This window comes from Rhineura floridana, chromosome 16, assembly GCF_030035675.1.
Source record: "Rhineura floridana isolate rRhiFlo1 chromosome 16, rRhiFlo1.hap2, whole genome shotgun sequence".
NCBI lineage: Eukaryota > Metazoa > Chordata > Lepidosauria > Squamata > Rhineuridae > Rhineura > Rhineura floridana.
In genome coordinates, this window is record NC_084495.1 from 15889042 (window position 1) to 15916057 (window position 27016).

Consider the following 27016-nt stretch of genomic DNA (forward strand, 5'->3'; position numbering starts at 1 on the left):
CTTTCCTAAGGCCATGTTCACACCAGACATTTATTCCGCTATTATTCCACTTTAAAGAGGCATTACTTCCCCCAGAGAATCCTGGAAAGTGTTGTTGGGGAAGGGTGTTGGGAGTTGTTAGGCGACTCCTATTCTCCTCACAGAGAATGGTTTAACAATCAATCTCTCTCCCCAGGGAACTCTGGGAACTGTAGGCCTGTGAGGGGAATAGAGGTTTGCTAACAACTCTCAGCGCCCTTCACAAACTACACTTCCCAGGAAGGCAGCAGGTGAGGCTTATTTCTGTGTTGAAAAACCAAAGCCACAGGGAGATGCCCAAGAAATAAGGAATTGGGAATAGAAAAATGGCATTGTAAAAGCTATCATTTTTGATTCCCTTGAAGATGATCAGCTAATTCATATACGTGAATGCAGCACAGCTAAAGAAATGCTGGATAGTCTCCAAGCCTCATTTGGCTTTACAAGTTTAAGCCTCAAACAATACGAATTAAACAGATGGTGAAGCTGAGACTGGAAAGACAAAGAAAGACTGTGAAAATCACATAAATTCTTTTATTTCTATATTTGGCAAATTGAAACGTGGACCTTGACAGAGCTTCCACCAGACAAGAAAGCCATAGGGTGTAGATGGGGTTCAAGGTGAACCAAGTTGCAGGAGGAGAAATTGAATGCTACAAGGCAAGACTAGTTGTCAAAGGTTTCCTGCAGAAATATGGAGATGACTATGATGTTACTTTTGCCCCTGTTAAACACAGCACGATAAGAATGCTACTAAGTGTGGCAGCCTCCAAACAGATACATGTCAGACACCTTGACGTGAAGACTGCTTTTCTATGTGGAGAAATAACAGAGGACTTGTACATGCAGCAACCCCTAGGCTTCACGAACCACAAGCAAGTACATCTTGTATGCATACTTAAAAAGGGCTTGTATGGACTCAAATAAGCTGCAAGGGACTGGAACGAGAAACTGGATAAAATGCTCAAGGAGCAAGGCTTCAAGCAAGGTGAGGTAGACCAATGCCTGTACACCAGAAGCAAAGATGGACATTTGACTTTAACCTGCTTTATGTTGATGACTTGATCGTGGAGACTCAATGAGATCAAGACTACATAGAAACTGTACATCATTTAAACAAGGAAGTTGAGATTCAAGAATTATGCACTGCAACATACTACCTAGGCATTCAGATTGAAAGGGAAAGAGATGGCTCCTACCTTCTCAACCAAAGGCAAAAGATTGTTGATTTTTTAGAGACTCTAGAACTCAAAGATGCCTACCCTGTAGCAACGCCCATGGTGACAGACTTTCTTAAAGACAATGATGTCTTCACAATGACAATAACAACAAGTACAGAACAGCAATAGGGAAGCTTCTGTACTTAACCACCAACACTAGACCCAACATAGGAAGTGCAGTAGGGATTTTAAGTAGGAAAACTAGCACACCCACACAAAAGGACTGGATTGCTGTCGAAAGGGTCACTAGATACTTGAAAGGGACAATGGACTTTAAATTGAGATTGCCAGCTAATAGTGATCCAAAACTTGCATGTTACACTGGCGCAGACTGGGCTGGAGACAATTCAGGCTCCAAATCAACTAGTGGCTTCCTGTTTACATATGGAGATGGACCTATCTCCTGGGCTAATCACAAGCAAGATATAATAGTATTTTCTTCCACAGAATCTGAATACGTAGCTGCTGCAGAAGCATGCAAAGAAGTAATCTCCAAACTACAGAAGTCGATGTCTAAGGAGATGCTAAAAGAAACCCAGAATTCCCAGCTTCATCAGGGGACCGGGCTTTCCTCCCACTTCTCGGCTCAGCATGCAAGAGTCTCTAAGGATACCCGCTGTGATCCTTTTTTGACCATAGCGGAAATTAATCTGCCAGTAATGAACCAAAATGCCTCTCCTAAAGAGACAATGCAAGTTCATTCACCCCTAAGGACAATATCAACGCTAACTTCTTCATTCATGTGGACGGAAAGGAGATGGCTGAATCCCAATGAGGAAGGCTGTCCGCAAAAAGCCTGCCCTGTACGAGGGCCTCCTCCAGCTCAGGTCCCTCTTTCCTATGTGTGCCGGATGGACACATCGCTAGAAAGATTGCCAAGAGACTGTTTCCAGAGACTTCGGGTCAAGGTGGGACTCTTGGGTTCTTACATGCCAGCTTGTGGAAGAGTGTTGGGATAAACAAGCTTGCATACATCCCCTTTGATAGGGAGATGTCCCTTCTAGCTAGAATTGAGGGACATCTCTATGCTTGTTTACCATCATGTAACTTCCTTAAAGGGTGGTGTTATTTACTTCTCTTCCTCTTGTTAAGCGGATATTGATCTCTTTAGCATTATTATCCATTAAGCTTTAGGAGAGGGAAGTGTCAGCTTCAGTTCTCCATATTTCTGCAGTAATTTGCTATTTTTTTTAAGAAAAAAGTCCTCATCAAAATTCTCCAGCATTTTAGTGTGGATTTCTCCTAATAAACACATTTTTGTAGGCAGTTTTGACAAATGTACACATTTTTGCAAGCCATTTCTCATCATATAATGCATTTTTGTATGTTATATTCATTCATGTGTAGTCATTTTAATGCGCACTTTCCCCTATGTATGTAATTTTGTAAACAGTATTTGGTTGGCCGACTACATTGCAAAATTCAAATAAATGCAAATTTCAAAGGATGGCTGTGTTTCAGTTCTCAAATTGTTTCAGAAAGTGTGAAATTGATCGATTTGGCTTGAAATGTGGACTGAATGTAATTTCTCACCCATTCCTAGTAGAGACTGGTGGATCCAATGTCAGCGAGGCACTGAATCTGCTCCAAGTTTTATCTGAAAGCACCATGGACAGCTCCTTGAAAATTTGGACTAAAACCCGGAGGGATTTCATTGCTTCACTGGCATCAGAGCCACTTGTCTCCACTGCTGCAAGTATAGAAGTAAGAATCAATTGCCAGTCCAGTCAGCTTTAGTTCATGGAATGGAGTGGACAGTGGCCATCTTGTCCTTCACCAGGCTCAGGCAGCCAAAGTTCTTTGGTTGGCCATCTTAGTGACTGATGTTTGCCTTAGACCAGAGAGATCTGGCTCAAATTGCTACTGTCATGGCCCCTTCAGAGGACTCAGAGGAGGAGGAAGAGGCAGAGTTGGCAGACCCAGGAGAAGGAACTAGTGGAACCCCTGAGGACACAACTCTGGCTCTTCCCCAGCTGGAGAATGTCCAGGACCTGGCTGAAGCCCCTCAATCGGATTCTGGGTATGAACAGGAGGCTCCCCTCCCCCCTGCAGAAAAGAGATGCCAGCGAGTAGCACAGCAATGAAGGAAGAGGTCAGGTCGTTTAAGAACAAGCAGCTCTGAGCAGCTGGGAAACTAATCACGGGCACCTGGCTTAGGGAATCTGTTATAAAAGGCAGTTCATGGCTGCAGCAGACTGCTGACTACAACGTTGGTTGTGACCCCTTGCATGTAACGCCGTTACTAGCCTCTAGACGTTCGGACTGGACCCCTGGCTTTCTGAACTCTGCTTCCCTACCTGGACAACGCTCTTGGACACTGCTACTGGTTAGTTTGTCAAGCCTTTCTTCTGCCAGCCGGCCTTCGTTATCTGCCTGGCCTTGACTGATTTATTGCCAGCTAACTGCTGGCTGCTTTGTTACTGCCCAGCCCCCAGCCCTGAAGCTGACAGCTACCTAGCTTCAAAGCTTGCGTCCATCACTGTCTCTCAGCCTAACCAGCCTCACAAGATTGCTGTGAGAATGAGAAAGGTGTGGGATGATGATGATGAAATTTATTACCTGCCCTTCACCAGTAGGTCCCAGGGCGAGTCACAGCAATTTAATGTATACAATATAACATAGAATCACAGAATCATAGAATCTTAGAAGTGGAAGGGGCTTATAAGGCCATCGAGTCCAACCTCCTGCAAATGCAGGAATCCAACTAAAGCATACCTGACAGGTGGTTGTCCAGCTGCCTCTTGAAGGCCTCCAGTGTTGGAGAGCTCACCACATCCCTAGGTAATTGGTTCCATTGTTGTACCACTCTGTTAGGAAGTTTTTCCTGGTGTTCAGAAAATGGCTTATCTAAGTTCATGGCAAAGGCAAACCCTGTTTCGTAGCCCAGGGTGCCTTCAAATAACCTGCTTATTCAGCATTCATCCTGATTTGTTTGCAGGGAGTTTAGACGACACTGGCTATTTAGTGAGCCTTCACTCTAATTTGTTTGCAGGGAGGTTAGATGATGTTGTGTCAAAGCAAGCGTTATCCGACGCTTTCCAGTGCATTTTCCCATTGCCTTAGCACAAAAAGTCTGATCTTTTGGGGGAGAGGGCCTGTTGCACAGGACCTTGCAATCGACTGTAACAGCACAGCCTGAATATGCCAGTAAGCGGTTGAGGCTGCTTTCACACTGCACTTTGTTCCATTATTCCAACAATCTCTTACCTGGTAATTTGCACATTTTATTTGACCTTTTACACAACGTAAAAGCTAGCTCCAGGAATCTAATGGAATCTAGTTGAAGTTTAGCACTCATTTTTGTGATAAACAATACCAGAAATAATCCATTTGGAAGCCTGGGAACGTGGAAGACTGTGGGAGCTTTGTGCTAGTTGCAGCCTCTCACATGACAGGCATCCCGGCATTAATGACTACAAAAATGTGCCACTGCTAGATTTATTGTAGTCTCTGTGAAAGCCAAATACCAATTCCTGAGAAATTACAGATCATAAATGGAAGGAGGCAATTGGAGCTGCTTTATAGGGTAACAACCCGACTGCTATAAGGAACGCAGGAAGCAGCCTTATACTGAGTCGAGACCATTGGTCCATCTGGCTCTGTTCTCTAAAATGACTGGCCATGGCTCACAGTGTTTCAGACAGGGGATGTTCCCAGCCCTACCTGGGGATATCAGGCATTGAACCCAAGTCATTTTTCATGCAAAACAGATGTTCTGCTACTGAGCTAGGTATACAGCTGAAACTAGTGTTATGCCAAAAGCCGTACTCCAGTTTCTCAAACATTTTCTTCCCCTCCACATGAGACTTCGCCAGAGCATTTTAAATTTTCAGTGGGTGTAGGTTTAAGTAAAGGTCCTCCTTGGCGCAGAGTGGTAAGCGGTGGTAACACAGCCGAAAGCTCTGCTCATGGCCGGAGTTCGATTCCAACAGAAGGAGGAAGTCGAATCTCTGGTAAAAGGGGTCGAGGTCCACTCAGCTTTCCATCCATCTGTGGTCGGTAAAATGAGTACCCGGCCTATGCTGGGGGATAAATAAAGAACGGGGAAGGAACTGGCAATCCCACCCCATATATACGGTCTGCCTAGTAAACGTTGTAAGACGTCACCCTAAGTGCGGGGACACCTTTACCTTTAGGTTCAAGTACCTGAAATACTAGTATGAAATTTTGCTAAAGGGCTTATGGCCATATCCAGATAAAATCTATCTCACATTCTTGAGTTGTGAATGACTCTCACTGGATCATCATATGAGGAAGACACTGATGTTCCTGACCACTCCCCCAAAAGAAATCTATCAAAGGAGAAAAGGGTAGCAAAGCCACTCCCTCACTTGAGACGCCAGGCAAGCAACTGTTAGCTCCTCAGCTTGAACCGTTTTCCATTCCAGATGGTCATTATAAAGACCCAGGTCACTAAATATTGGTGCCTTTTTTCCTCCTCCCTCCCGCTCCTCTCTTCCTTTTGTGCTATGCCTTCAAGCAAGAGTCCTCCAGCAGCGGCTCATGCAGCAGTTTACTGGTGGCCCCACAGCTTCTGCTACTGCATTAGGATGGTGGCAGAGGTCCACTCAATACCCTTTATGATGTTACAGAACAGCAAAGGCACCAGAGTTGCTATTCAGTATTATGGGTAGATAGCTTCTATGTGAATACTAGCACTTAGCTTTTCTGGGTGCTACTATTGCAGCTGTGCACTGGCACCGTGTTGGAGTGGTAGCCCCAATACCTCCACTGTCTTGTACCAGCTGACAATAAGAGTATCTTCGCTTCTCTATAGCTTGGTGGCAGAGCATCTGCCTTGCATTCAGAAGGTCCCATTTTCAATCCCCGGCATCTCCAGGTAGGGCTGGGAGAGAATCCTGCCTGAAATCCAGAAGAACTACTGCCAGTCAGTGTAAACAATACTGAGCTAGATGGACCAATGGGTCTGACTCAGTATAAGGCAGTTTCCTATGTTCCAATATAGAAGCAAAAGCTGGTGATCCAGCAACAAACCACTGCACAAGCTCCTGTTGGTAGCCTGTATCTTGAACCATATCTCTGTAATGTAGGTTCAGGTATAGATGGGTGGCTGTTGATTTTGGTTTCTCATTTTTCTACTCTTATGTTCACTTCTCCACATTTTCACACCAATTTGATTTTTTTTTTTTAAAAAAAGTCCTTTATAAGGTATTGTATTGATATTTTAGTAAGTCATTAAACATTTGATTTTTTTTTAAATTAAAACGACGTAACAGGTGATGGCATTCTAGCCAAACATCTAATCTAAAATTTGGAACAGGCAAGTAGTTCCACAAACCTTTAAACAAAATGGAACTGGGAAAATATCTGTGAGATACGCTGCCTTTGTTGTTTAAGCAAATCTTTCTCATCAAAAGACAAGGCCTTCTACTCCCCTCTGCTGGTTCCATTGGCAAAAAGCACCAAGTCAGGAAAAAGGGGCATCGACAGCTTGTTTTCGTGATTACACTGGAATTCAACAAGCAACTACAGAAAGGTGAATACCAAGACAAAAAGGCACTAGTGTATCAGACTAGGATCAAGCAGACCCAGGTTCAGTTCCCCACTCAGCCACGAAAGGCCTCTCTAGCTGAGCCTACGCCAGTCACTGTCCTGCCTCACAGGATTATTGTGAGAATAAAGGAGGAAGAGAAGCATGTACACTGCCCTGAATAACTTAAAAGACAAAAATGAATAAAATGTGAAAATGAAATCATTTCACTTCATTTCAATAAAATAATGCATTTTCTACTGAGATATCCATTTTGAAAAATTTTACGTGAGAATTTTTTTGGTGGCCCCTATTCCAAGGTCTCAATAAAAGCAACATAAGTTTGGCTGCATCTTCAAGTCAGGTCTTTGCCTCCAAAGTTTACACAAATATAATGCTACCTTGTATTAAAACATCACTATAAAAATATATAAGCCAGGTTTTTCATTTTATCCTCTAATATATAAGTATGCATACACACCCCACACCTGTAAACAACAAAAATCAAGTGCATCAGTGCAAGAGACAGGGCTCATCTTCTTGCTCATTTGAAACATCTTGGCTCTGGAACAGAAGGGCAACGGCAGCATAAGGGGCAGAAGGTTGATCTCTCCATCTAATCTCTTGCCCAGTCTTCTCTGCCAACAAGACTGCAGAGACCACAGAGCAGGTGGAGGGAAACTTTGACCCTCCTAATGCTACTGAACTACAATTGTCATCATTCCTGGCCACTCGCCATGTTTGCTAGAGCTGATTGGGGATGCCAATACTCAGAATTAAAGGTGAGATGTTTTCCTTCAGATACATGTTTTCTTTATTCTTTCCCCCGGATATCAGCTTTATAATATTTGGTTTTATGCTGTTTGGATTTCTGGCCACACACACAGAAAATGCCCAGCCAGAAATCAAGATTAGGAGGTTTTCACTTGTGTGGCTAGTATTGTTATCCCTTGTGCCACACCACACCCTACCCAATGACCCCAATAGCCACTGCCCTCTTAAGCTGCACAAAGACTCTCGACATTTGCACTTAAAGCCAAGCTGACATTAGCTCAGTTTTTAATAATTGTTTGCAGCCGCTCCAAGAACATTTTAGTTCAGAAGTGCGATAGAAGAATACAGCGAAATGTTGGTCACTGTGGCAATTTAGGATTTGAACAGAGGAAGACTTGAGAAATCACAGCATCGCATCAAAACAACAAAATGGAAGCATGCAGAACATTTACATATTAAAAGTGTTTTTAAAACTGTCTTTTTGTGTCAACAGTTTTAAGTATTGCTGTGAAACAAGACTGAACAGCACTTTTACCAATTCCAAAACCATTTTCTATATGTACTTTTGCCTGTGCAAGCTCATTCTTTTTTGAGATGTCAAGAGTGCCCACTCCACCACCTGCACAGCAGAAGAGTGTACAATGTAATTTGCCACAATGGTAATTTTAATTTGTTATTTACGAAGCATTCCTAAAATGTCTGGGAGAGTGCCATATGCATTTTAAGGGAATCTAGGCAAGAGTGTTGAAAAATATATTTTATTCCTTCAGCTCTCAAGTGATGATCCCAATACAAGCTTCCAGTTATGGAGGACAGCATAACTATCATTTTGATGTAAGCATTATTACAAGTATCCTTGTTCTATAACACCATGGAAAGATTATCCAGGGATGTTTAAACAGTACACATACATACACATACACAAATATACCACACTGTCCAACTGGATTTTCCTCTCAACCACTTGAGGGACTTAAGTGTGATGATCATGTGAAAGGCATGCACCACCTTATCAGTTCAACTGCAGATATTTATAATTTAAAACACTGCTACATAACTTAAAATTATATATGTTCAGGGTGCTACTCTTCTATTCAGTTTGATGATCTGATGTGACACTTGGGAAAACTGAAATCTCAATCTAGGCCTTTGAAAAAATATAACCCTTGACTTCAAAATGCTCGGAATTAGAAAATACACTGAAGATCATACCACCGTTGGGTTAATGTATTTTAGAAAGCACAGTGAGACCAAAAGAGAAGCGCCCAATAAGTGTATCAATTAAATATCTAGACACATTATAGACAGAGATCCTTAGTCAGGCTGTGATTTATGTACACAGAACACTTTGGAAGCAAATGCAGTTCACAGATCCAACTCTTCCCATTACACTTGGTCACGAAGGCGTGCCAGTCTTTGCGAGAGCTCATCCTGCAGAATTCAGATCAAACAACACGACATTCAGTAACACAGAGTGAATTCTAGAAATACTTACTTGCTAGAAGAACAACATCTGAACAAAAGGGAGATCTACATTTCAGAATCAAGTAAATCTAAATTATAAAACTACTAATGTTTTTTTAGCCACTGTACAGGCTGATAATCTAATAAACACAATATAAAGGGAACAAGGAGGAAGCAGGAAAACAAGCACTCAGACAATGAGAGGACATAAAAAGCAGTAACGCTGCTTCTTCTTAGTAGCTATCTTGCCCCAATATGATGAGATCTAGAAAAATAATCTGCTGGCAAAAGTGAATTCTGGAACAACTAAATCAGCTTTCTCCAACCTGGCGTTCTCAAGATGTTTTGGACTAATGAGTCCTAGCCAGCACTACCATGTGCACTGTGTATGATGGGAGCTGCAGTCCAAAATACTGGGGGGGAGGCACCAGGTTTGGGGAGGCTGATCTAAATGTTTCAATACTGAGAACACAAGAGCCAATCTTATATGCTACTAGGGCAGGTATCAGGAGCCTTTTTCAGCCTGAAGGCAGCATTCCTTAGTGGGCAAATTTTGGGGGCCACACGGAGCAATGGCCAAGACTTACCTTTGTCTAGTAGGCTACATTCCAACCACACAAAATGAAAGGCTTACATACACACACTTCTCTCTACTCAGGCAATCAAGTGGCAAAGCTACAGTTCAAGGGCACATTCCAGCCACGCAAAAGCACTTAAGAAGGGTGTGGAGCAGGACTTGTGAGGTGTGTGGCTTGGCCTCAGGAGAGTCCCGAGGGCCACAGACAGAAGCCTGAAGGACTGGAGGTTCCCCACCCCTGCACTAGGGAAGAGATGCCAAGCAAGAAAAAAGAAGTGTTTACCTGTTCTGCTGAAGCAACACTTGTGCCGACAGAGCCCGTCTGTCCCTGAGGTAGTTCCATATTCAGGTCAAGCCTAGAGTGCAAAAGGAGAGAAACCAAGATGACTGTACATGCGAGCAGTCATTCTGATGATAGCCCAACACCTCACAAGCTGAAAGCTGCCCAGTACTGCTCACTTGTATCCCCAGTCCTCAACATGTTCATCCTAATACAGAGCTCAACATGTCCTTTGATGCCTACGCAAAGCTCCAACACAGGTGGCATTTGAAACTTCTACCAGACAAGTCTTCCTAAAGAGGTATTGTTGCATTGTGTAATTGAGAACCTGTACAGTATTGTTGGATAAAGTACTATGCCTAGATACAGGTGGTGCAAATACAAATCCCTGCCCAGATGACAAGTTCACCCTGCCCCAAAGTGCTGTGATAGATGGATATGCATATTCACATATGAGCAGCGATACTCTACTCCTCACTTAGGCATATTCCAGTGCCCTCTTCCTTGATGAAAGCGCCTCAGTTTCACTTGCTTATTTAAATTTATTTGGTTAACACTATGCAAACTGTATTAAAGAAAAACCACCATTTATTGCTGCCTCGAGTGCTTTATTAAGCACTGCCATTACAGTAATCAACATTTTAGTCTTCAAATATTTACACTCACCCAGCTTCATCTGCCATTTCCTGTAGAAGCAGGTCCACTTGATTCTACAAGAAAATGACCAAAACATTTAACATCATAATGGAGAAATGGGCAGCAACACAATAGAAAGGATCTTCTGAGTTTTTGAACTTTTGAGTACTTTACCACAAGAGGGAGCTAAAAACATTCACAAAGCAAATCTGACAAGGCTTCTAAGAATGTTTAAAACTAGTATAATCTATGACAGGAGTTCCCATACTGTGGTCCATTCACCAGTGGCCTGCAAGCTTATTTCAGGTGGTCCATGACATGTCTGCATTAAATGTTCACACTGATTTTGAATTGCATTTTTATTGCTTCGATTATTCCTTATATTGTATTTTATTATATTACAATTTGAATTCTATGGAATGCAAACTGTAATACAATAAAATACAATGTAAGAGATAAAAGCATCAATAAACATACCATTAAAAATCATACAGCATCTAGCCCAGCACATTAAAATTACTACAACAGGCAACAAAAACCATTCAGTGGAAAACCACCAGCAATTTTCAAGTGGTCCATGGGAAAAAAAGTATAGGAACCTCTGATCTACACAAGCCTATGCATATTTACTTGGAAGCAAGCCCTACTGAACTCAGCAGATCTTACTTCCAAATAAGCATTTACAGGATTGTTCTGCATTACACTCAAGTATCTAAAGTCTATTTTTTGTATTTTTACAATAGTTTTTAGTGATGTTAACACTACATTTGCAAATATACTCTAATATTTTGCAGCTGAAATATGACAGACAGGGATGCCACTATTAGCTGCTGCTGCTACTAAAATAGTTACTATTCTGTTCTTTATATCTTTTAAAAATACCAATTAAATTCCTAACGCAGATGCACTAGAGCGTCTCAAATTTTCTGTCTTCTGGGAGGACTTTCCACATTGACTCGTCTACAGAAGAACCCTGCTTATTGCAGAGGATTCTGGGAAATGTTCTAGGCTGCACAATCAAGCCACATGGAGTGCTGGCCAAGCTTTTGGGGCCTCGCCACCATCCAAACTCCTTGGAGGCAGTCCGTTGTAAAAGATCAATGGAAGTGGCAAACTTGCAAACCATTCCTGATTTCCTCATTCAGTAACTCCATGAGAAGCGCCTGAGAAAGACGAGTGCTCCCCAAGAACTCTGTTTGAGAAGGTCTAGCTGTAAGGACAAGGTGTATCTTGGTCCAGAGATCTTGTTTGAAAGTCTCTCTCACTCACTCACTCACTCTCTCTCTCTCTCTCTCTCTCTCTCTCTCTCTCTCTCTCTCTCTCTCTCTCTCTCTCACACACACACACACACACACACACACACTCTCACACACTCTCACACACTCTCACACACTCTCACACACACACACACACACACACACAGTGGCCAAGAGAGCACCCAGAGGCCACTGCTATTGGCAAGTTACTTTTGCTTCAACAGTACTTACTTGTGGTGTTGTTAGAGTAGTGGTATTACTCATTGTGTCTTCCATCTGTGCCGTCTGCACATCTAAGGTTTCAAACTGCTGCTCAAATTTGTCCATTAAGGCAGATATCTGCATGTAAGCAAATTAGGTCAAGCTAGTAACATATAAAATAAAGTATGTCAAACCAGTAACAAAAGGAAAATTTTAAAACTCAACATCTGAATTTATTAGTTTACCTTTTCCAAGTTCATGCTTTTCAATGTAGCATCCATAGATTTAACTACTCCAGCCATTGACTTTGTTACCTAGAAGAACAACATATATAGCAACCACATAGTTATTATGTATTTTAAAACTGCTCGTATACCACTTTGGGGACCTATGGCCATAAAACTGTATAAAAATAAACTAGCATTACAATGAATTGCACAGCACTGGTCATTGTTACAATAGTCAGCTCCTTCTTAAGGAGATTCACATACATTTTTCCTACACTGTGTTTCTGTTTAAGATAGATATGCAAAATTCGACAAGGTTTAACCTACCTACAAAGTTTGCGGCAAAAACACAACAACTATGAAGTTGCGTTCTCCAAGCCATCTCATGAAAACCATACAGTGCAAGTTTCTGACAACTTGCATTTTTTCTAGAATGCTGATTACCTTGCCCATTGTTACTGCCGTTTGAACTCTTGCTGCTACAGCATCCACCCGGGCACTCATCCGCAAGAAGTTGATGGCTTGATTCTTCTGCCGGATTGCATTTTCTGCGTGTATTCTTGCAACTTCAGTATTCCCTTTCTGAATTGCCTTTTTTTCAATAAAAAGTAGAACATTGCTTTTCAACTACTTTAAGAGAGATACCCTAACAAACAGTAGCTTTGAAACATAGACAGTCACCCCTAGTACACACATGGCAACAAGCAGGGTGATGGTGTATGATTACCACCACTTCTTTCCCTGAGCACCATTGGTTTCATTCTCTGAAAAACACATGAAGCAGACAAGTATGTGGCATTAAAGACTCCAATCTGGCAGATCGCGAAAGGGAGCTCCTTGAAGGCTTTGCCAATGGCAGATACACAGCAAATATGATGTCAGAGAATCTACTATAGATAGAACAACATCGGTATCCAAGTTTACAGGAATCTGCTGTCCTGCAGACATAGGAAAATAGGAAGCTGCCTTTTACTGAGTCAGACATATGATCCATCTGGCTCAGTATGGTCTACACTGATTGTCAGCAGCTTTCTAGGGTTTCAGACAGGGCTCTCTCCCAGACCTACATGGAGATGCTGGGGATTGAACTTGGGATCTTCTGCATGCAAGGCAGATGCTCTACCACTGAGCTATAGCCCTTCTCCTGGCTTCTGAATAAGCTGGATCTGGCAATGTATGGACGGAGTTGGAAACTTATACTGCTCTGGCCAGTAACTTTCCGACCAACCAACCGACATCCATTTTAAAAGCTGCTGCTTTAGATCCCAGGACAGGATTAATTCTCAACCACTATCTACATGTGTTTGGGGGAGGGATGGAAGAGATTCTATAAACTAGTCTGCAATAAACTAGTCTTTTATTTTTAGTTTCTAATGTGAACATATTTAAGCCAGTGACAGTGCTATCACCAATATTGTGCTATCAGCAATGTCAGCTTTTATTTATAACTTCCTAGTGTCATAATAAAAAATCCTGCTTACACATTATCAACCAAAACACAGGAGAAACATCCAAGATAGTTTAATCTCTCACCTTCTTAATTTTGGCTTTTTCAAGCTTTTCTTCTTTATCACACTTTTTGGCATTTCTGTTAAGCTCTTTGGCAGCAAACTTTAAGTTAAAGAGATGCTCTACAATTCAAGTTAAGGATGATGTCCTCAATCAACAAGCAATGTTGATAGCATAAAGTCTAAAGAAGGTCTCTTTGATGTTTCACAGCTTTATCCACAGATCCTCAGTATTTTACACAAAACTCTTTAAATTCAGTGCTGGATTTGATACCTCACTGCAGATGAGTCTATTATAAAATAGATGGAATCCAATACCCCCATCCTACACCACCCTGAGAGAAGCATTACCCACTTTGATGAATACATTCCCAAGCTAAGCTCAACTATCCTTCACGGTGCCAGTTAGAGGGTACATGTAGAACCCCCAACACCCCCAATCTACCTCCTTCAGAGGTGAACATGCTGAAGCAACTCAAGCAACTGGGATAAGCAACTGCCTGTGGCATCTCTGGTCCAGGCTCTGGTCTAGCAGCATTGGATTCAGATCACATCCGAGTGATTTTAATCAGCAAGGAATCAAAGTATCTACACTGAGTGGACCAGTTCTTCTGCACAAAAAAGTATCTTCAACACCCTGAACACCTCTGCTGAATAGACACGGTTTGACTCGCCACTGCCATTTCACTAGTCTTGCAAATGGGTACTGTGGTGCAGTTACAGCCAGCAGAAGTCTTCTGCTATTTACACTCCACCTGTTTCACAGTCCATGGCTCCTTACTATAAAAGGTTGCTGGAGCTCTCCAAGATGGGGGGGGGGAACGGTTCTGTAGTATGTTTTGAGAGTAAAAAAAAATCAGCTCTTCCCGTTACGAGGCAGGCAACAACAAAAAATGAGAATGAATACAACTCTCTAAAGTCCCCATAGCATCCACTAGTATGTATCCAGGAAACCTGCATGGAGAGCCTGTTTCCATTCAATCTATTTTATCATGCATTATTGTCAGAGAGAGATGCTTAATATTTATCAATCTTACCAAATAACTTTGCAGAAACATCAGCATGAAGATAACTACAGAATCCATACTATCAAGTGGATACAGCCTCAAGGGCCAGAATTTTAGTTTCCCAAGTGCATATCATAGTCATGATTAGAATCCCAAAGCTAGAAGAACATGTTAACTGTTAGAGCAGGGATGGGAAACCTTTTTCAGCACAAGGGCCACATACCCTTCAGGAGAACCTGGTAGGCGCCAAAGGCAAAAAACAGCAGAGCAACAGATGCGACTCTTACCTTTGTACAATCAGCTACATTCCAGTCATGCAGGAGTCAGAGGTTTCTACATACATATCATATATATATATATATACACTCCTCTCCATCCTACATCTAAGAGGCATTATAACACTTCAACAACACAAACTAGCCAAGCAAAAGCACTCAAGAAGAATGCAGAGAAGGACCATCAAGGGGTGTGTCCTGGTGAGGGGGCATGGCCTAGAAAGAATGCTGAAGGCTAGACAGAGAATCCTGGCTCCCAGGCCTAAGGTTCCCCACCCCTCTGAGGTATAACATTTGCCACACACATCAAGAGTGTGCTCCTTTCAACACCCAGAGTGAAACTAACAAGTCTTGAGAAACAAAATGCAGGAAACTCCCTACAGGTGTAGACAAAAGAATAGCTAGGGCTGTTCACCACACTGCCTTTACTTAAAGGCAATACTAGAGACTTATTTTAGAATCAACAACCTAACTAGGAGGAAGGGGATAGGAGACAGAAGAGAGGAGAGAAATTCCTCTGTTTACTTGCACTGTACAAGAATTCGAAAAGCAAGGAGCAAAAAAACTGTATTAGCTATTAGAAGTTGACAAGAGAGGTGACATCTTGGTGTGTAAATTGTTGCCTTATCAGTCATGGGTTAACCAGAACAGCAGACCTTAAGACAGATTGTTGAGAACTACAGATAGTAGTGTCTGGCCAATTTTTTTTGGGGGGGGGGAGGGGGGAAGAGAAGATAGAATCCTGCAAGACGCACAAAAGATCCCTGGTCCTGATTTAACAGGGAAATCTAAAGGAAAGGATCTTATGCTCTTCCTGTTGATCACAGCAAGCACCAGAGGGATAACCATGTTAAACTGTCACCACAAAAATAAGGGTGTGTGTGTGTGTGTGTGTGTGAGAGAGAGAGAGAGAGAGAGAGAGAGATTGAAGGCAATGCTAGACCCTAAAATATTGTGGCAGAAACTTCCATGAACCAGACATTATATCCATTAAATGTTATCCACACTTGACAGAGACAAACATATACAGGGATACAAAGAGAATCATAGCAAGGAAGGTTGCACTGTCACCAATTACACTTTTGTGTGGACACAATTACCTTGTACATATTGCAATTTTTTACTTGAGAAAGGAACTGTATACAGTGACAGCTGAAAAGGTCACAAATTGGTGATGTTTCCAAATAAAACTGTAGTATGTACAACGTACAAACTCCTACTCAGCCATGAAGTTCACTGGGTGACCTTGGGTTGGGCCAGTCACTGTGTCTCTCAGCCTCTTACCTCAGAAGGTAAATTGTGGATAAAATGGGGGGAGGACAAAATAGGGGAGGCAGAAAGAACCGTGTCTGTAGGCAAGCCTGAGCTCCTTGGAGGAAAAGTGGGTAAATAAAATAAGTCTGTGCTCTCTATAGGAAAGGAGACAAATGAAATAATAAAAAGCATATATCAAAAACTAAAACAGTAAACCCCATAGAAGGGATGTTTCAATGGGACCCTCAGACACAACCAAGCCCCAACCATGTCACTCACACCAACGAATGCCTTGCAAAGGGGCCCCAACATGCTTAGCCCTCCAGAAGCCCCACCCCCATCTGTCACTCCAAGCCAGGAACACCAACGGGGAATAGGTCTACTCTGAGGCTCCGCCCATCGAAGGAACCCCGAAGCCCACCAATCAAGGGCTCCCCCTGCAGTCAGGGGGGGAACTCCACAGGTAGCCACACCCTTCTCCCCTATCAATCATAGCAAGGGGCGGAGCTCCAGTTGCCTCAGACACCAAGCCAGAGTTCACTTCCCCCTGTTTACCCCCAGGCGTCGACAAGGATACTCTCCATGTTGGACATGGTGGCGCTTCAGGCCCGGTCAAGCGGGAAGAAAGGTGTGCTTCAGCTCGAGCGCGGCTCTCGCTTCTCTAAATCCGGGTTTGTTTGTGTTGGGCTTTTTGGGAATACACTTCCTGCTTCCTCCTCCTCCGCCCCGCGAGACTGAGCCCCGCCCCTAGCATCCTGTCACGCGGTTCAGGGCGGAGCCCCGCGGACACCGTGGAGGGGCTGACGAGACTGGGAAACCGTGACTTAAAGGAAACGGGGCTGCGCATGCGTAGAAATCCATGCCCAATGAGAGCGCGGCCTCCGCTCTGAAGAGAGAAAAAGGAGTACGACGCGAGGCACCCGCGAGAGCTCTTCCCCCAGCCAATGGGGTTTTAGCGTGCCTGGTGCCGTCACTGGACTTGAAAGAGGCGACGCCGCCTGTGTGTTAGATGGAAATAGCCTTGGAAATTCTGCCCCCTATAGGGAAGCAGAGGCAACTGGATGGCACGGATCGCTCGCTGAAATGCTTCCTCTCTGTTACAAGGCTGAGAATAACCGTAGTGATTGTTGTTTTAAGGTCTCAAACAGTAGTGTATTGGCAAATTCAAAAGTGCAAGTTCCCTTCATGATAATCGTACCACGCCATGCTCCCTTTTCCACCTTCCTTCGCCTCTCTTGCTCTCCCTGTGGTCTCCTGAGTCCACACTCCACTGCAATAGAGGTCCCTAGGAGCCAATCAGCATAAAAGGGGAGTCTGTGTGTTAGCTGTTGAGAGGAGTCTTCTCAGTGGCTGACTCATCTCCTTTCCCTCTGATTGGCTCCAATCTGCGCAAAATGGCCGGGACTTTTCTCAGTGGCTCACACTTTCCCTTTTCATGCTGATTGGCTTCTACATAGGGACCCTGCTCTGAAAAAAGTAAAGGGTCTATGACACACACGCCCAACATTGGATGACTACACCCCTGGTCCCAAGCAAGGCAATTGAGGATGAAATATAATGCAAGAATGCTTCCGTCTTACATTATATTTATCTATTAAATTTCTATCCTGCCCTTCCTCCCAAAAGAGCCCTGGACAACAAATAAAAAATAAAGCAGTAAAACAGTGCAGTTAAAAATGAAACATTTACATTTATTGCTGCCTTGGGCCCCTTCTGGGAGAAAGGGCAAGATAGAAATTTGATAAATAAATAAATTTCATTTAAGAGAACCCTTTTAGTGTCATGGAAATGCAGTTCAGGTTAGTTTCAACCATGGGAGTTCTCTTTCCAGCCCCCCACTCCACACACACCCCTCGTTAAAACAAACTGTTATCATCATCGCCTAATTTCAGTATGAGGCTGTGAGACGCAAATAGGCTGCAGAAAGACAATCTAATGCATGTCTTACTCAGGAGTTCAATGGGGCTTACTCCCTGTTGAGTATGAGACTGCATACTCAGTCGTCACAACACAGCCTTTGCCGACCTGGTGCAGCCTCCAAAACATCTGGAGTGCTCCAGGCTGGCAACGGTTGTGATGTGATGACTCAGCGAAGACTGTCTTACCATTTCTCCCTTCCCCTCCAAACGCCAGAATGTGATAAGCACCCCTGTTCATTTAGACCAGGGGTCTAGCGCTGAATCCTCGCTCTGTGTGTGTGTGTAAAAGCTAACAATTCCAGTTTAGAGAGCTCGGAGGACGGCAACAAGGGAGAGGACCTTCTCAGTGGTGGCCCCCAAATTATGGATTGATTTTGCTGACAAAGTGTGCCTGGCGCCAACACTGTTATATTTTCAGTGCCAGGTGCCAAGACTTTCCTCTTCTTCCAGGCATTTGAGCATGTGTTTTTAAATTGTTTTAAAAAATGTGTTTTTAAATTTGTATATTTGTTTTTAATGTTTTAATTGTTGTAAACCGCCCAGAGAGCTTTGGCTATGGGGCAGTATACAAATGTAATAAATAAATAAATAAATAAATCCATAGAACCTCCACTGTTTTACCAATATCCTCCCTTCTGGGCTGATGTTCCTCCGAATCTACCAACATCAGGGTCTGTGTGCGTTTAACTTCACATGGAACCGTTTCAGTCACTTGTCAAGCCAGCAGCCGGGGCCACAAAAAAGGAATGAGAAACCAAAATCAGCCGGGAAGTAGGAAATGTATGGCTGGAGTTTCATTTCATTAACCTCCTTTCTCAGCCTTCCAGATTATTGCTTTATACTTACTACGTAAGAAATGCATAAAGTGCTGCTCATTCTGTAGTGCCCTCCATAAAGCTGTTGCTCATTCGGCTGTAATCCTTACCCCTGGCTATGGGGGGCGGGGGTTAGGCTAGGCCCTATTGAATTCAACAGGAGTTACTTCAGCGTGGACATGGTGCGCCGCTATGGTTAGGATTGCGCTGTTAGTAAGGTGGTGAATAGAGCAGTATCTCGGGGATCGCAGAGAGCCAACACAAAACTCATCTGATCACTGGCCCGAAAGTGGATCTATAGACTTAAATTTGAGACCAACGCACAGGATCTAATTTCGGGTGTCCCATGGAACAAAGGTAGCTTTTTTTTTTGTCTTCATAGGAGTGGAAGTAATTGCTGCTTATAGGAAACAATGCATTGTTAGCTAGTAAGGCAATTTTTGGATCCTCTGTGGTGCAGAATGGTAAGCGGCGGTAAAATAACCGAAGCTCTGCTCAGGCCGGAGTTCGATTCCAATGGAAGGAGGAAGTCGAATCTCCAGTAAAAGGGGTTGAGGTCCACTCAGCCTTCCATCCATCCGTGGTCGGTAAAATGAGTACCCGGCATATGCTGGGGGGTAAAGAAAGGCCGGGGAAGGAACTGGCAATCCCACCCCATATATACGGTCTGCCTAGTAAACGTCGCAAGACGTCACCCTAAGAGTCGGAAACGACTCGCACTTCAAGTGCGGGGACACCTTTACCGTTTGAAGGCAATTTTTAAATGGCTACACAATAAGAAAAAGGTTGCAATTCTTTATCCTGGAAATTCATGGAAGTCAGTGAAACCTGCTTCTGAATACATACATGTATAGGACTGTGCTGTGCTTGCCTACTCAGAAGTAAATATCGTTGAAGCCTAAATCACATTTTTCACATGAAATAAGATCTGAAGTTCGGAAGAGCATGAACTCTTGTCTGTGCTGCCCAATCACAACTTCCCTTAAAAAAAAATCCTGGGTTTCTTCATGGTTTCCTATGGGCAGCTATTGGGAAGGGAGAGAGAGTAAAAAGAAACCAGGAACCTAGCCTCCAGGCATTTGGATTGTAAGTCTACTATTTTATCTCTATGGAGCGGTTGTAGATATTGAATGAACAAATAGACAGTGAATGAGCCTACGATCTCCTTGAATGAGGGCATTACTCCCCTCCTAGTGGAGAATGCGTTCGGAACGAGCTTATTTGCATACGGTGCCTTATTTGCATACCGCTCAGCGATAGGCTGGGAGAGCAGGAACCGCGCAGCTACTGCACGGTTTTGAATTTTAACCGAGAGCCAGTTTTGTGTTTCTTCCTACGTTTTGCGAAATCATGGCTGAGCTGTTGGGGATTGATGATCCTGAACAGAGGGAACAATACCGGAGGTAAAGCAAGCAGTCTGTTGAATTTGGAGTGGGTGAATCTGCTTTTAAGGTTTAACTCTGAGTTAAGGTTCCAGAACGTTCCTCCCGTCCTCTGATCACAAATATGATATGCTGTTTCTCCTGGGCAGGAGAAAGGCCCCTGGATCAAGAGTGATAGAAACACACTGAGGCTGTAAACGCACTAGTTGTCACACCTGGCGGGTGAATGGGTTGGCCTGCCGGTCAGTTTCGAAATCTCTTTGAAGCTGAATTTATTTTTTAAAAAACTGCACTGAAGCTGCTCCCACCAGGTTTTATAATAAAAGGGGTAGGGTTTGACTAAGCCTCGTGTGTCCGGGTTTTCAGAAGAGGGAGGTGGAGACGCACTGGAATGATGACATTGAGTGTGTTTTCCACCCAACCTTTCTGCCGGATCCAGTGCGTCTCCACCTCTTTTTTTTGAAAACGGGTACAGGATGCAAGTCAAACTCCACCCCTTTTTACTCTAAAACCTGATGGGAGCAGCTTCAGCGCCTTTTAAAAAAATTCGCTTCAGACAGATTTCACAACTGATGGTCGCCCTTCTAGGTGTGGCCAATGGAAACGCTTTGCTATATAGGCAATGAGTGTGCTCACAGCCTCAGAATGTGCAATCCTCCACTTGCCTGGGAGTAAGCCTCATTGGACTCAATATGACTTACTTCTAAGTAGACATTCAAACGGCTTCCTGCAAAGAGACAAGAGGAGCCCCCTCCACTGCATTAGAGGGTGCTCAACCAGGAAGTCACTAGTGTAGCTGATCCCAGTGGGGCTGGGTTCGAACCCTAGTCAGCTAATTAGTGTGGGCAAAGGAACAATTGGGGTGTCACTTTAAACTCCTGCTTGTTCCTTTGCAGCCTCCTCTGTACCTCCTGTGCACCTGATGTCATGTGCAATGTCACTTGTGGAGCAGGTGGGCATGGCTTGTGGGGAATAGCCTTGTGGGTCAAGTTAGGCCAGGCCTAATTAGGTCATTTTTAAATTGCTTTTGAAAATTGTTGTAACCTGCCCTGGGACCTTTGGGTGAAGGGTGGGTAATAAATGATGGTGATGATAAGGTCCGTGGAGTAAAACTGCACACTCAAATCTGTGCCAACTTTTCATAGTGGCACCTTTGTTGATTGATAAATCCCATGGTGTGATTAATTGTTTTGTGATTCGGCCTTTGTAGAAAGATCCTATGTAAGAAAGACTCTTCCTTTTTATTTTCCAAAATAACATTGATATTTTATGAGCCTGCCTGAGCTCATACCATTGTCAACCCCAACTCAGAAGCCCAGTTTTGATAGAGATCCTATTGGCGGGCCAAGGGACATGGTCTTTTTGGTGGTATCACTGCAGTTGTGTAAGTCTCTCATTAGGGAGGCCCACCAAGCCCCCCCTTCCAATGCACTCAGAAGCAAGTCTCATTGAGCCAGTCACTCCCAGAAAAGTGGGTATAGGATTGCAGTCATAGTTGGGCTTTGAAAATCTTTTTATTCTGCAAAGCTTTTAATAATTTATATTTTATTTCTTTAGGGAAAAATGAACTGTGTAATAAAAAAATCTAAACAGTGTGCATTAAACAATATTAAGCAATGATAAGTAATATACAAATAAAATCAGCAAATATTTTCAAAAGTACACATAATTAAATTACATATTTGCATAGGCTTTGCTGAAAAAAGTAAGTTTTTAACAGGCATCTAAAACTGTATAGTAAACGTGTCTGCCTAATGTTAACTGGCAGAGAGTTCCAAACATTGACTCCTTGAAATGCAGAACATATATTATATGGCACTTATAGAAGTGCAGGTTCTGCAGACTGAAGTAGTTGAATAGGAACACAAGTAACAAGGCATTGCTCTAAGGAAACTGGTCCTAAGGCTGTCTCTGAGTTTTTAGAGCTATTGTGTTTATCTCTTTTTGGTATTATTTTTACTGTTAGATTTTTACAAGCCATTTCAGATTCATTTTTTAAAAGCGGGATATTAATAATAAAAATAAGTAATAGTGAGTTTTGTAAGCACATTACATTGTGTCAGTTGAAAGCATGGAAGCAACTGTCCTTCCTGCATGTAAAGACTCTGGCCCTGAGCTGGTTTTGTTGGGTAGTTTCTGACTCAGTGAAATGCTTTATGTTTTGCAGATTTGTATCCCAAGCAAAGCAGGAGGCTAAAAATGGCAATCTGGAAGAATCTATCCACCTTTTTAGGCAGGCACTTGCAATCCGCCCAAGTGAAAAGCTGACAGTGAATATAAAAAAGCTGGAGGAAGCATTAGCTTCGTTGGCCCTGGATCAGGAGGAGGATGGCTTTGTGGATGTATGTCAGAGTGGACTAATGTTGTACGGAGAAATGTATGACAATCTGTTTGACCATCAGAGAGAAGGGATTGCCTTCTTATACAGTCTATACCGTGATGGAAGGAAAGGTGGCATCCTAGCCGATGACATGGGCTTGGGAAAAACCATTCAGATAATTGCTTTCCTCTCCGGCATGTTTGATGCAGAACTCGTCCGGAGTGTGCTGCTAATTATGCCAACCACCCTTGTTAGCAACTGGATTAAAGAGTTTGCCAAATGGACCCCAGGGCTGCGAGTGAAAGTCTTTCACGGGACCTGCAAGGCTGAGCGCAGCAGAAATCTAGAGCGGATCCAGCGGCGGAACGGCGTCTTGCTCACCACTTACCAGATGCTCCTCAACAACTGGCAGCAGCTCTGTAGCTTTGGTGGGAAGGAGTTTGTTTGGGACTATGTCATCCTTGACGAAGCACACAAAATTAAATCTCCTTCTGCCAAAACGACCAAATTGGCGCATGCCATCCCTTCAAAAAACCGCATCTTGCTCACGGGGACGCCAGTGCAGAACAACCTAAAAGAACTGTGGGCTCTCTTTGACTTTGCTTGTCAGGGATCGCTTTTGGGCACAAGCAAAACCTTCAAGATGGAATACGAAAATCCTATCACAAGAGCAAGAGCAAAGGATGCAACCCCGGGAGAGAAAGCACTGGGGCTTAAGATCTCTGAAAATCTTATCTCTATCATCAAGCCATATTTCCTAAGACGAAGTAAAGATGAACTACAGAATAAAGTTATGCCTGAACTTAAAAGCAATCTCCCGGGAGATCAAAGTAAGGCTGCTGCTCCTGCGATGCCTTCACTGCCCAGAAAAAATGATTTCATAGTGTGGGTGTATTTATCACCCATACAAGAAAAAATTTATAGGGACTTCTTGTCCTTGGATCATATCAAGGAGTTGTTAATGACTATACGGTCCCCACTGGCTGAACTGAACATCTTGAAGAAGCTCTGTGATCACCCCAGACTGTTGTCGGCTCGGGCGTGTAGCCAACTTGGTCTGGAAGCCTCCAATGACAATGAGCCATATGATGGCGAAAACAATGGACTTTCAGGTATGATGAGAAACATTGAACACATTTCTGATGAGATTCTGATTGAGGAGTCAGGAAAGCTGTGTTTCCTTGTGGCCCTGCTGGAAAGGCTGCAAGAGGAAGGTCACAGAACCCTGGTGTTTTCCCAGTCAAGAAAAATGCTAGATATTATAGAGCGTATCTTAACTTGCAGGCGCTTTAAACTCATGCGCATTGATGGGACAGTGACTCATTTGGTGGAGCGCGAAAAGAGGATTGGTGTCTTTCAGAATGGCAAAGACTACTCAGTGTTTCTGCTTACCACCCAAGTAGGTGGGGTTGGTATAACACTAACGGCTGCTACCAGAGTGGTGATTTTTGATCCTAGCTGGAATCCAGCTACAGATGCTCAAGCAGTGGACAGAGTTTACAGAATTGGGCAGAAAGAGAATGTCGTAATCTACCGGCTAATTACCTGTGGGACAGTGGAAGAGAAAATCTATAGAAGGCAAGTCTTCAAAGACTCGCTAATACGGCAAAGCACAGGAGACAACAAGAACCCATACAGGTATTTCACTATGCAAGAACTAAGGGAGCTCTTCACCCTGGGAGATACTCGCAGCTCCACAACACAGCTGCAACTGCAGTCCTTGCATGCCACCCAAAGGAAGACAGATACCCATCTAGATGAGCACATTGCATATCTCCATTCCCTGGAGATATTTGGCTTATCAGACCATGACTTGATGTACACACACGAAACAGTTCATGATGACGAAGCTGAGGATGAAGAAGCCCAAAAATACATTGAACACAGGGTGCAGAAAGCCCAAGAACTGGTACAGCTGGAATCCCAACTGAAAGACCAAATGATGGGAAACCTCCAAAACACAACTGAAGGAGCATGGCTGGGAGAAATGGAATCGTCCACCCAGCCAAAGAAAAAAATGCTAAAGCCTTCTCCAAATCACACTGTTGTTCCACCTGTGCCTCTTGAACCCACAAAGAATGATGAAGTTCTCAATCTTGTAAGTGATGATGATGATGAGATTGTCAATGTGAGCTCTAAAATGGAAAGTCTACTTATTGAGGATGATGAGCAAGCGCTCCAGAACACATCTAATATGGACACATCGCTCTCCAAGAAGGATGGATGCAAACCAACCAGCCTACAGGAATATGAGCTAAACCGTGAACAAACTCCTGTATCCTCCTTTACTGGAGCTCACTCATCATCTGAGAGGGAGAACTGCAGTCCTGAATCGCATGAGATCTCCCCAGATCTTCCTGTTGAGTCAAAAGGCAAATTTAATTATGTCCAAGTGCCCCCATTGCAGCAGTCATTTGAATATGTGCCTGATGATGATAAGCAACAAACTGAGACTGAAATGTCTCTTGATGTTTCTATAAGCCCCCAGGGAGAGGCAGGTGGAGTTGCTGAGCTAGATGCCTCAGCAGCACTTCAGCTGCAGACCAGTGAAATGTCAGAGTTCAATGCAGTGCAAAAATCTGGAATGAGTGAAACGATGGTACAGGATGAATCACTAGCTGGTTCTCCCCTGTATGAGGCTGATTTCAACCTCATCTTAGATGATTCTGAGGATCAGCTGCAAGATGTTTCATCAAAAGAAATGTCTCTGGAGAGTACAGAAAACACGGGATTTCATCTGAAATTGGACAGCCGCTGCAGCTCTGTAGCTCACTCTGGGCTCAGAGAAAATGGGGGCAACCAAAGTCTCCAAGCTATCAAAAGTAAAACAGAATCGATGATTGCTAGTGGCTCCAACACAGCATGTGATGCATCAATGGACAACAGCGAGCTTTCTTTTGGGCATAAAAAGAAGCCAGTGAGAAGAATAGATTCAGATAGTGAAGAGGACAGTGCTGATCTTGTAATGCGTTGGGATGACAGCGGGCATAGAAAAGGCTCTGCCATGAACAGTCCAAATCAGATTTGTATGTCAACACCAAAGACCAAATGGTCCACGCCCAGTCTTTGTTTCTCTCCTAGGGTAAAAGTTAGCGGAAGAAGATCCACCGCTTCTCGAAGATCCCTTGCTAATGTCATCATGGATCAGGCAGAGGACATTGCAGAGACTATGGAATCTACCTGCTTTGTGTCTTCTGAAAGGTCTTTTCAGGATTACTTTGAAAGAGAACTAACTCAGGAATACATTGGCCTGGAATCGGTGGAGCTGGAAGAGGAGCCATTGGGTGAAACGCTAGATTCTGAGAGCAAATTTAGCTATTCACAAGATGCAGACTTTCCTGAGACGCAGGAGTCTTTTTGAGGGAGTAAATCTTTTCCCTCCTAAAACTATTCACAGTTTCTGGGGAGAAAATACAACAGCAGTTTTTCTTAGCTACAGAATTGTTCTAGAGGTTTTATACTGTTATTTTCTTTTTTTTTTTTTTTCTTTTTTGAGGCAGGGAGAAATGAAACAAAAACTTAAACCACATTTTGAATTATTACTTGTACTTTCAGAGACTCATTAAAGGCGGTCTATTGGTGTTGTGTTGTTGGGCTTTTTTGGTTTTTTACATGTACAGTTTTAATGAATTCAGACAGCTATCCAGATCAGATCTGCAGCCAACAAGTAATATCAGCCACGGCAGCGGAAAGATGGATCTGCTCCTTGAGGGAAGTGGTTTCAGACAAAGCGTAAAGCCTGGCTTGATTTGCTTGCATGTGTCTTCTTCAAAGTCTGGTTATTGTGATTTTTGTAAGAGTTAGCTGCTAAAGGTTAAAAATATACTTGGTTTAACCTTGCAAACCCGTTGGGTTAGCTGCTCTTTTCTTTTTTTTTACCACATTTTAGTTAAGTGACAACTACTAGGCCAGGAAGCCTCTTAGTTCCCATAGAAGGCAGGAGTGCTTTATTTCAGAGCTGAGATAAGGAACCATTGCACAACCCCAGATGTTACTGGACTACAACCTCCATCATCCTTGATCATTGGCCATGCTGGCTGGGACTGGTGTGAGTTGTAGACTCGTGGGAGGGTCAAAGGTTCCTACCCATTTCAGAGGCTTAGTTTTCACTGAAGAGCCCCCCCCCAGCCTATGTTTGGACTGGCCCACTTCTGATCACAGACAGATCCTTAAGAAACGGAATGCTCCTTTATACTAAAAATCCCCCAAAGAAAGAAAACTGGCATGATACAGGGAAAAGCTAGGCTACAGCCCTTATGCGTGACATCTAGCAGATAAATAACTGAGAAGAGCAGTGAAAGAAATCATGCATGGCTTTCAAGGATAGGTGGAATGGAAAGAAGAGAGTGGCTTTTAATAAACGAATGGGCCACTAGCTCACCTTTGCATATT

General features: G+C 43.3%; 2 protein-coding genes across 3 annotated transcripts; one reads left to right on the forward strand and one right to left on the reverse strand.

Annotated features, from left to right (window-relative positions):
• Positions 1-8245: 8245 nt before the first annotated feature.
• On the reverse strand, positions 8246-17038 carry CHMP1B (charged multivesicular body protein 1B). The gene is made up of 8 exons (XM_061598750.1): positions 16766-17038; positions 13678-13775; positions 12589-12735; positions 12163-12231; positions 11948-12055; positions 10491-10534; positions 9828-9900; positions 8246-8934 (listed from the first exon to the last, which is right to left on the reverse strand). The coding sequence occupies exons 1-8, from the start codon at positions 16779-16781 to the stop codon at positions 8890-8892; spliced, it is 600 nt and encodes a 199-aa protein (XP_061454734.1). The 5' UTR covers positions 16782-17038; the 3' UTR covers positions 8246-8889.
• A 1945-nt stretch (positions 17039-18983) lies between these two features.
• LOC133371438 (DNA excision repair protein ERCC-6-like) lies at positions 18984-26205 on the forward strand. 2 transcript variants are annotated; one of them, XM_061598880.1, is made up of 2 exons: positions 18984-19279; positions 22472-26205. In XM_061598880.1, the coding sequence occupies exons 1-2, from the start codon at positions 19269-19271 to the stop codon at positions 25983-25985; spliced, it is 3525 nt and encodes a 1174-aa protein (XP_061454864.1). In that variant the 5' UTR covers positions 18984-19268; the 3' UTR covers positions 25986-26205. The 2 variants fall into 2 exon arrangements, with proteins under 2 accessions (XP_061454864.1, XP_061454863.1); XM_061598879.1 differs by lacking the exon at positions 18984-19279 and adding an exon at positions 20088-20325.
• The last annotated feature ends 811 nt before the right edge of the window (positions 26206-27016 follow it).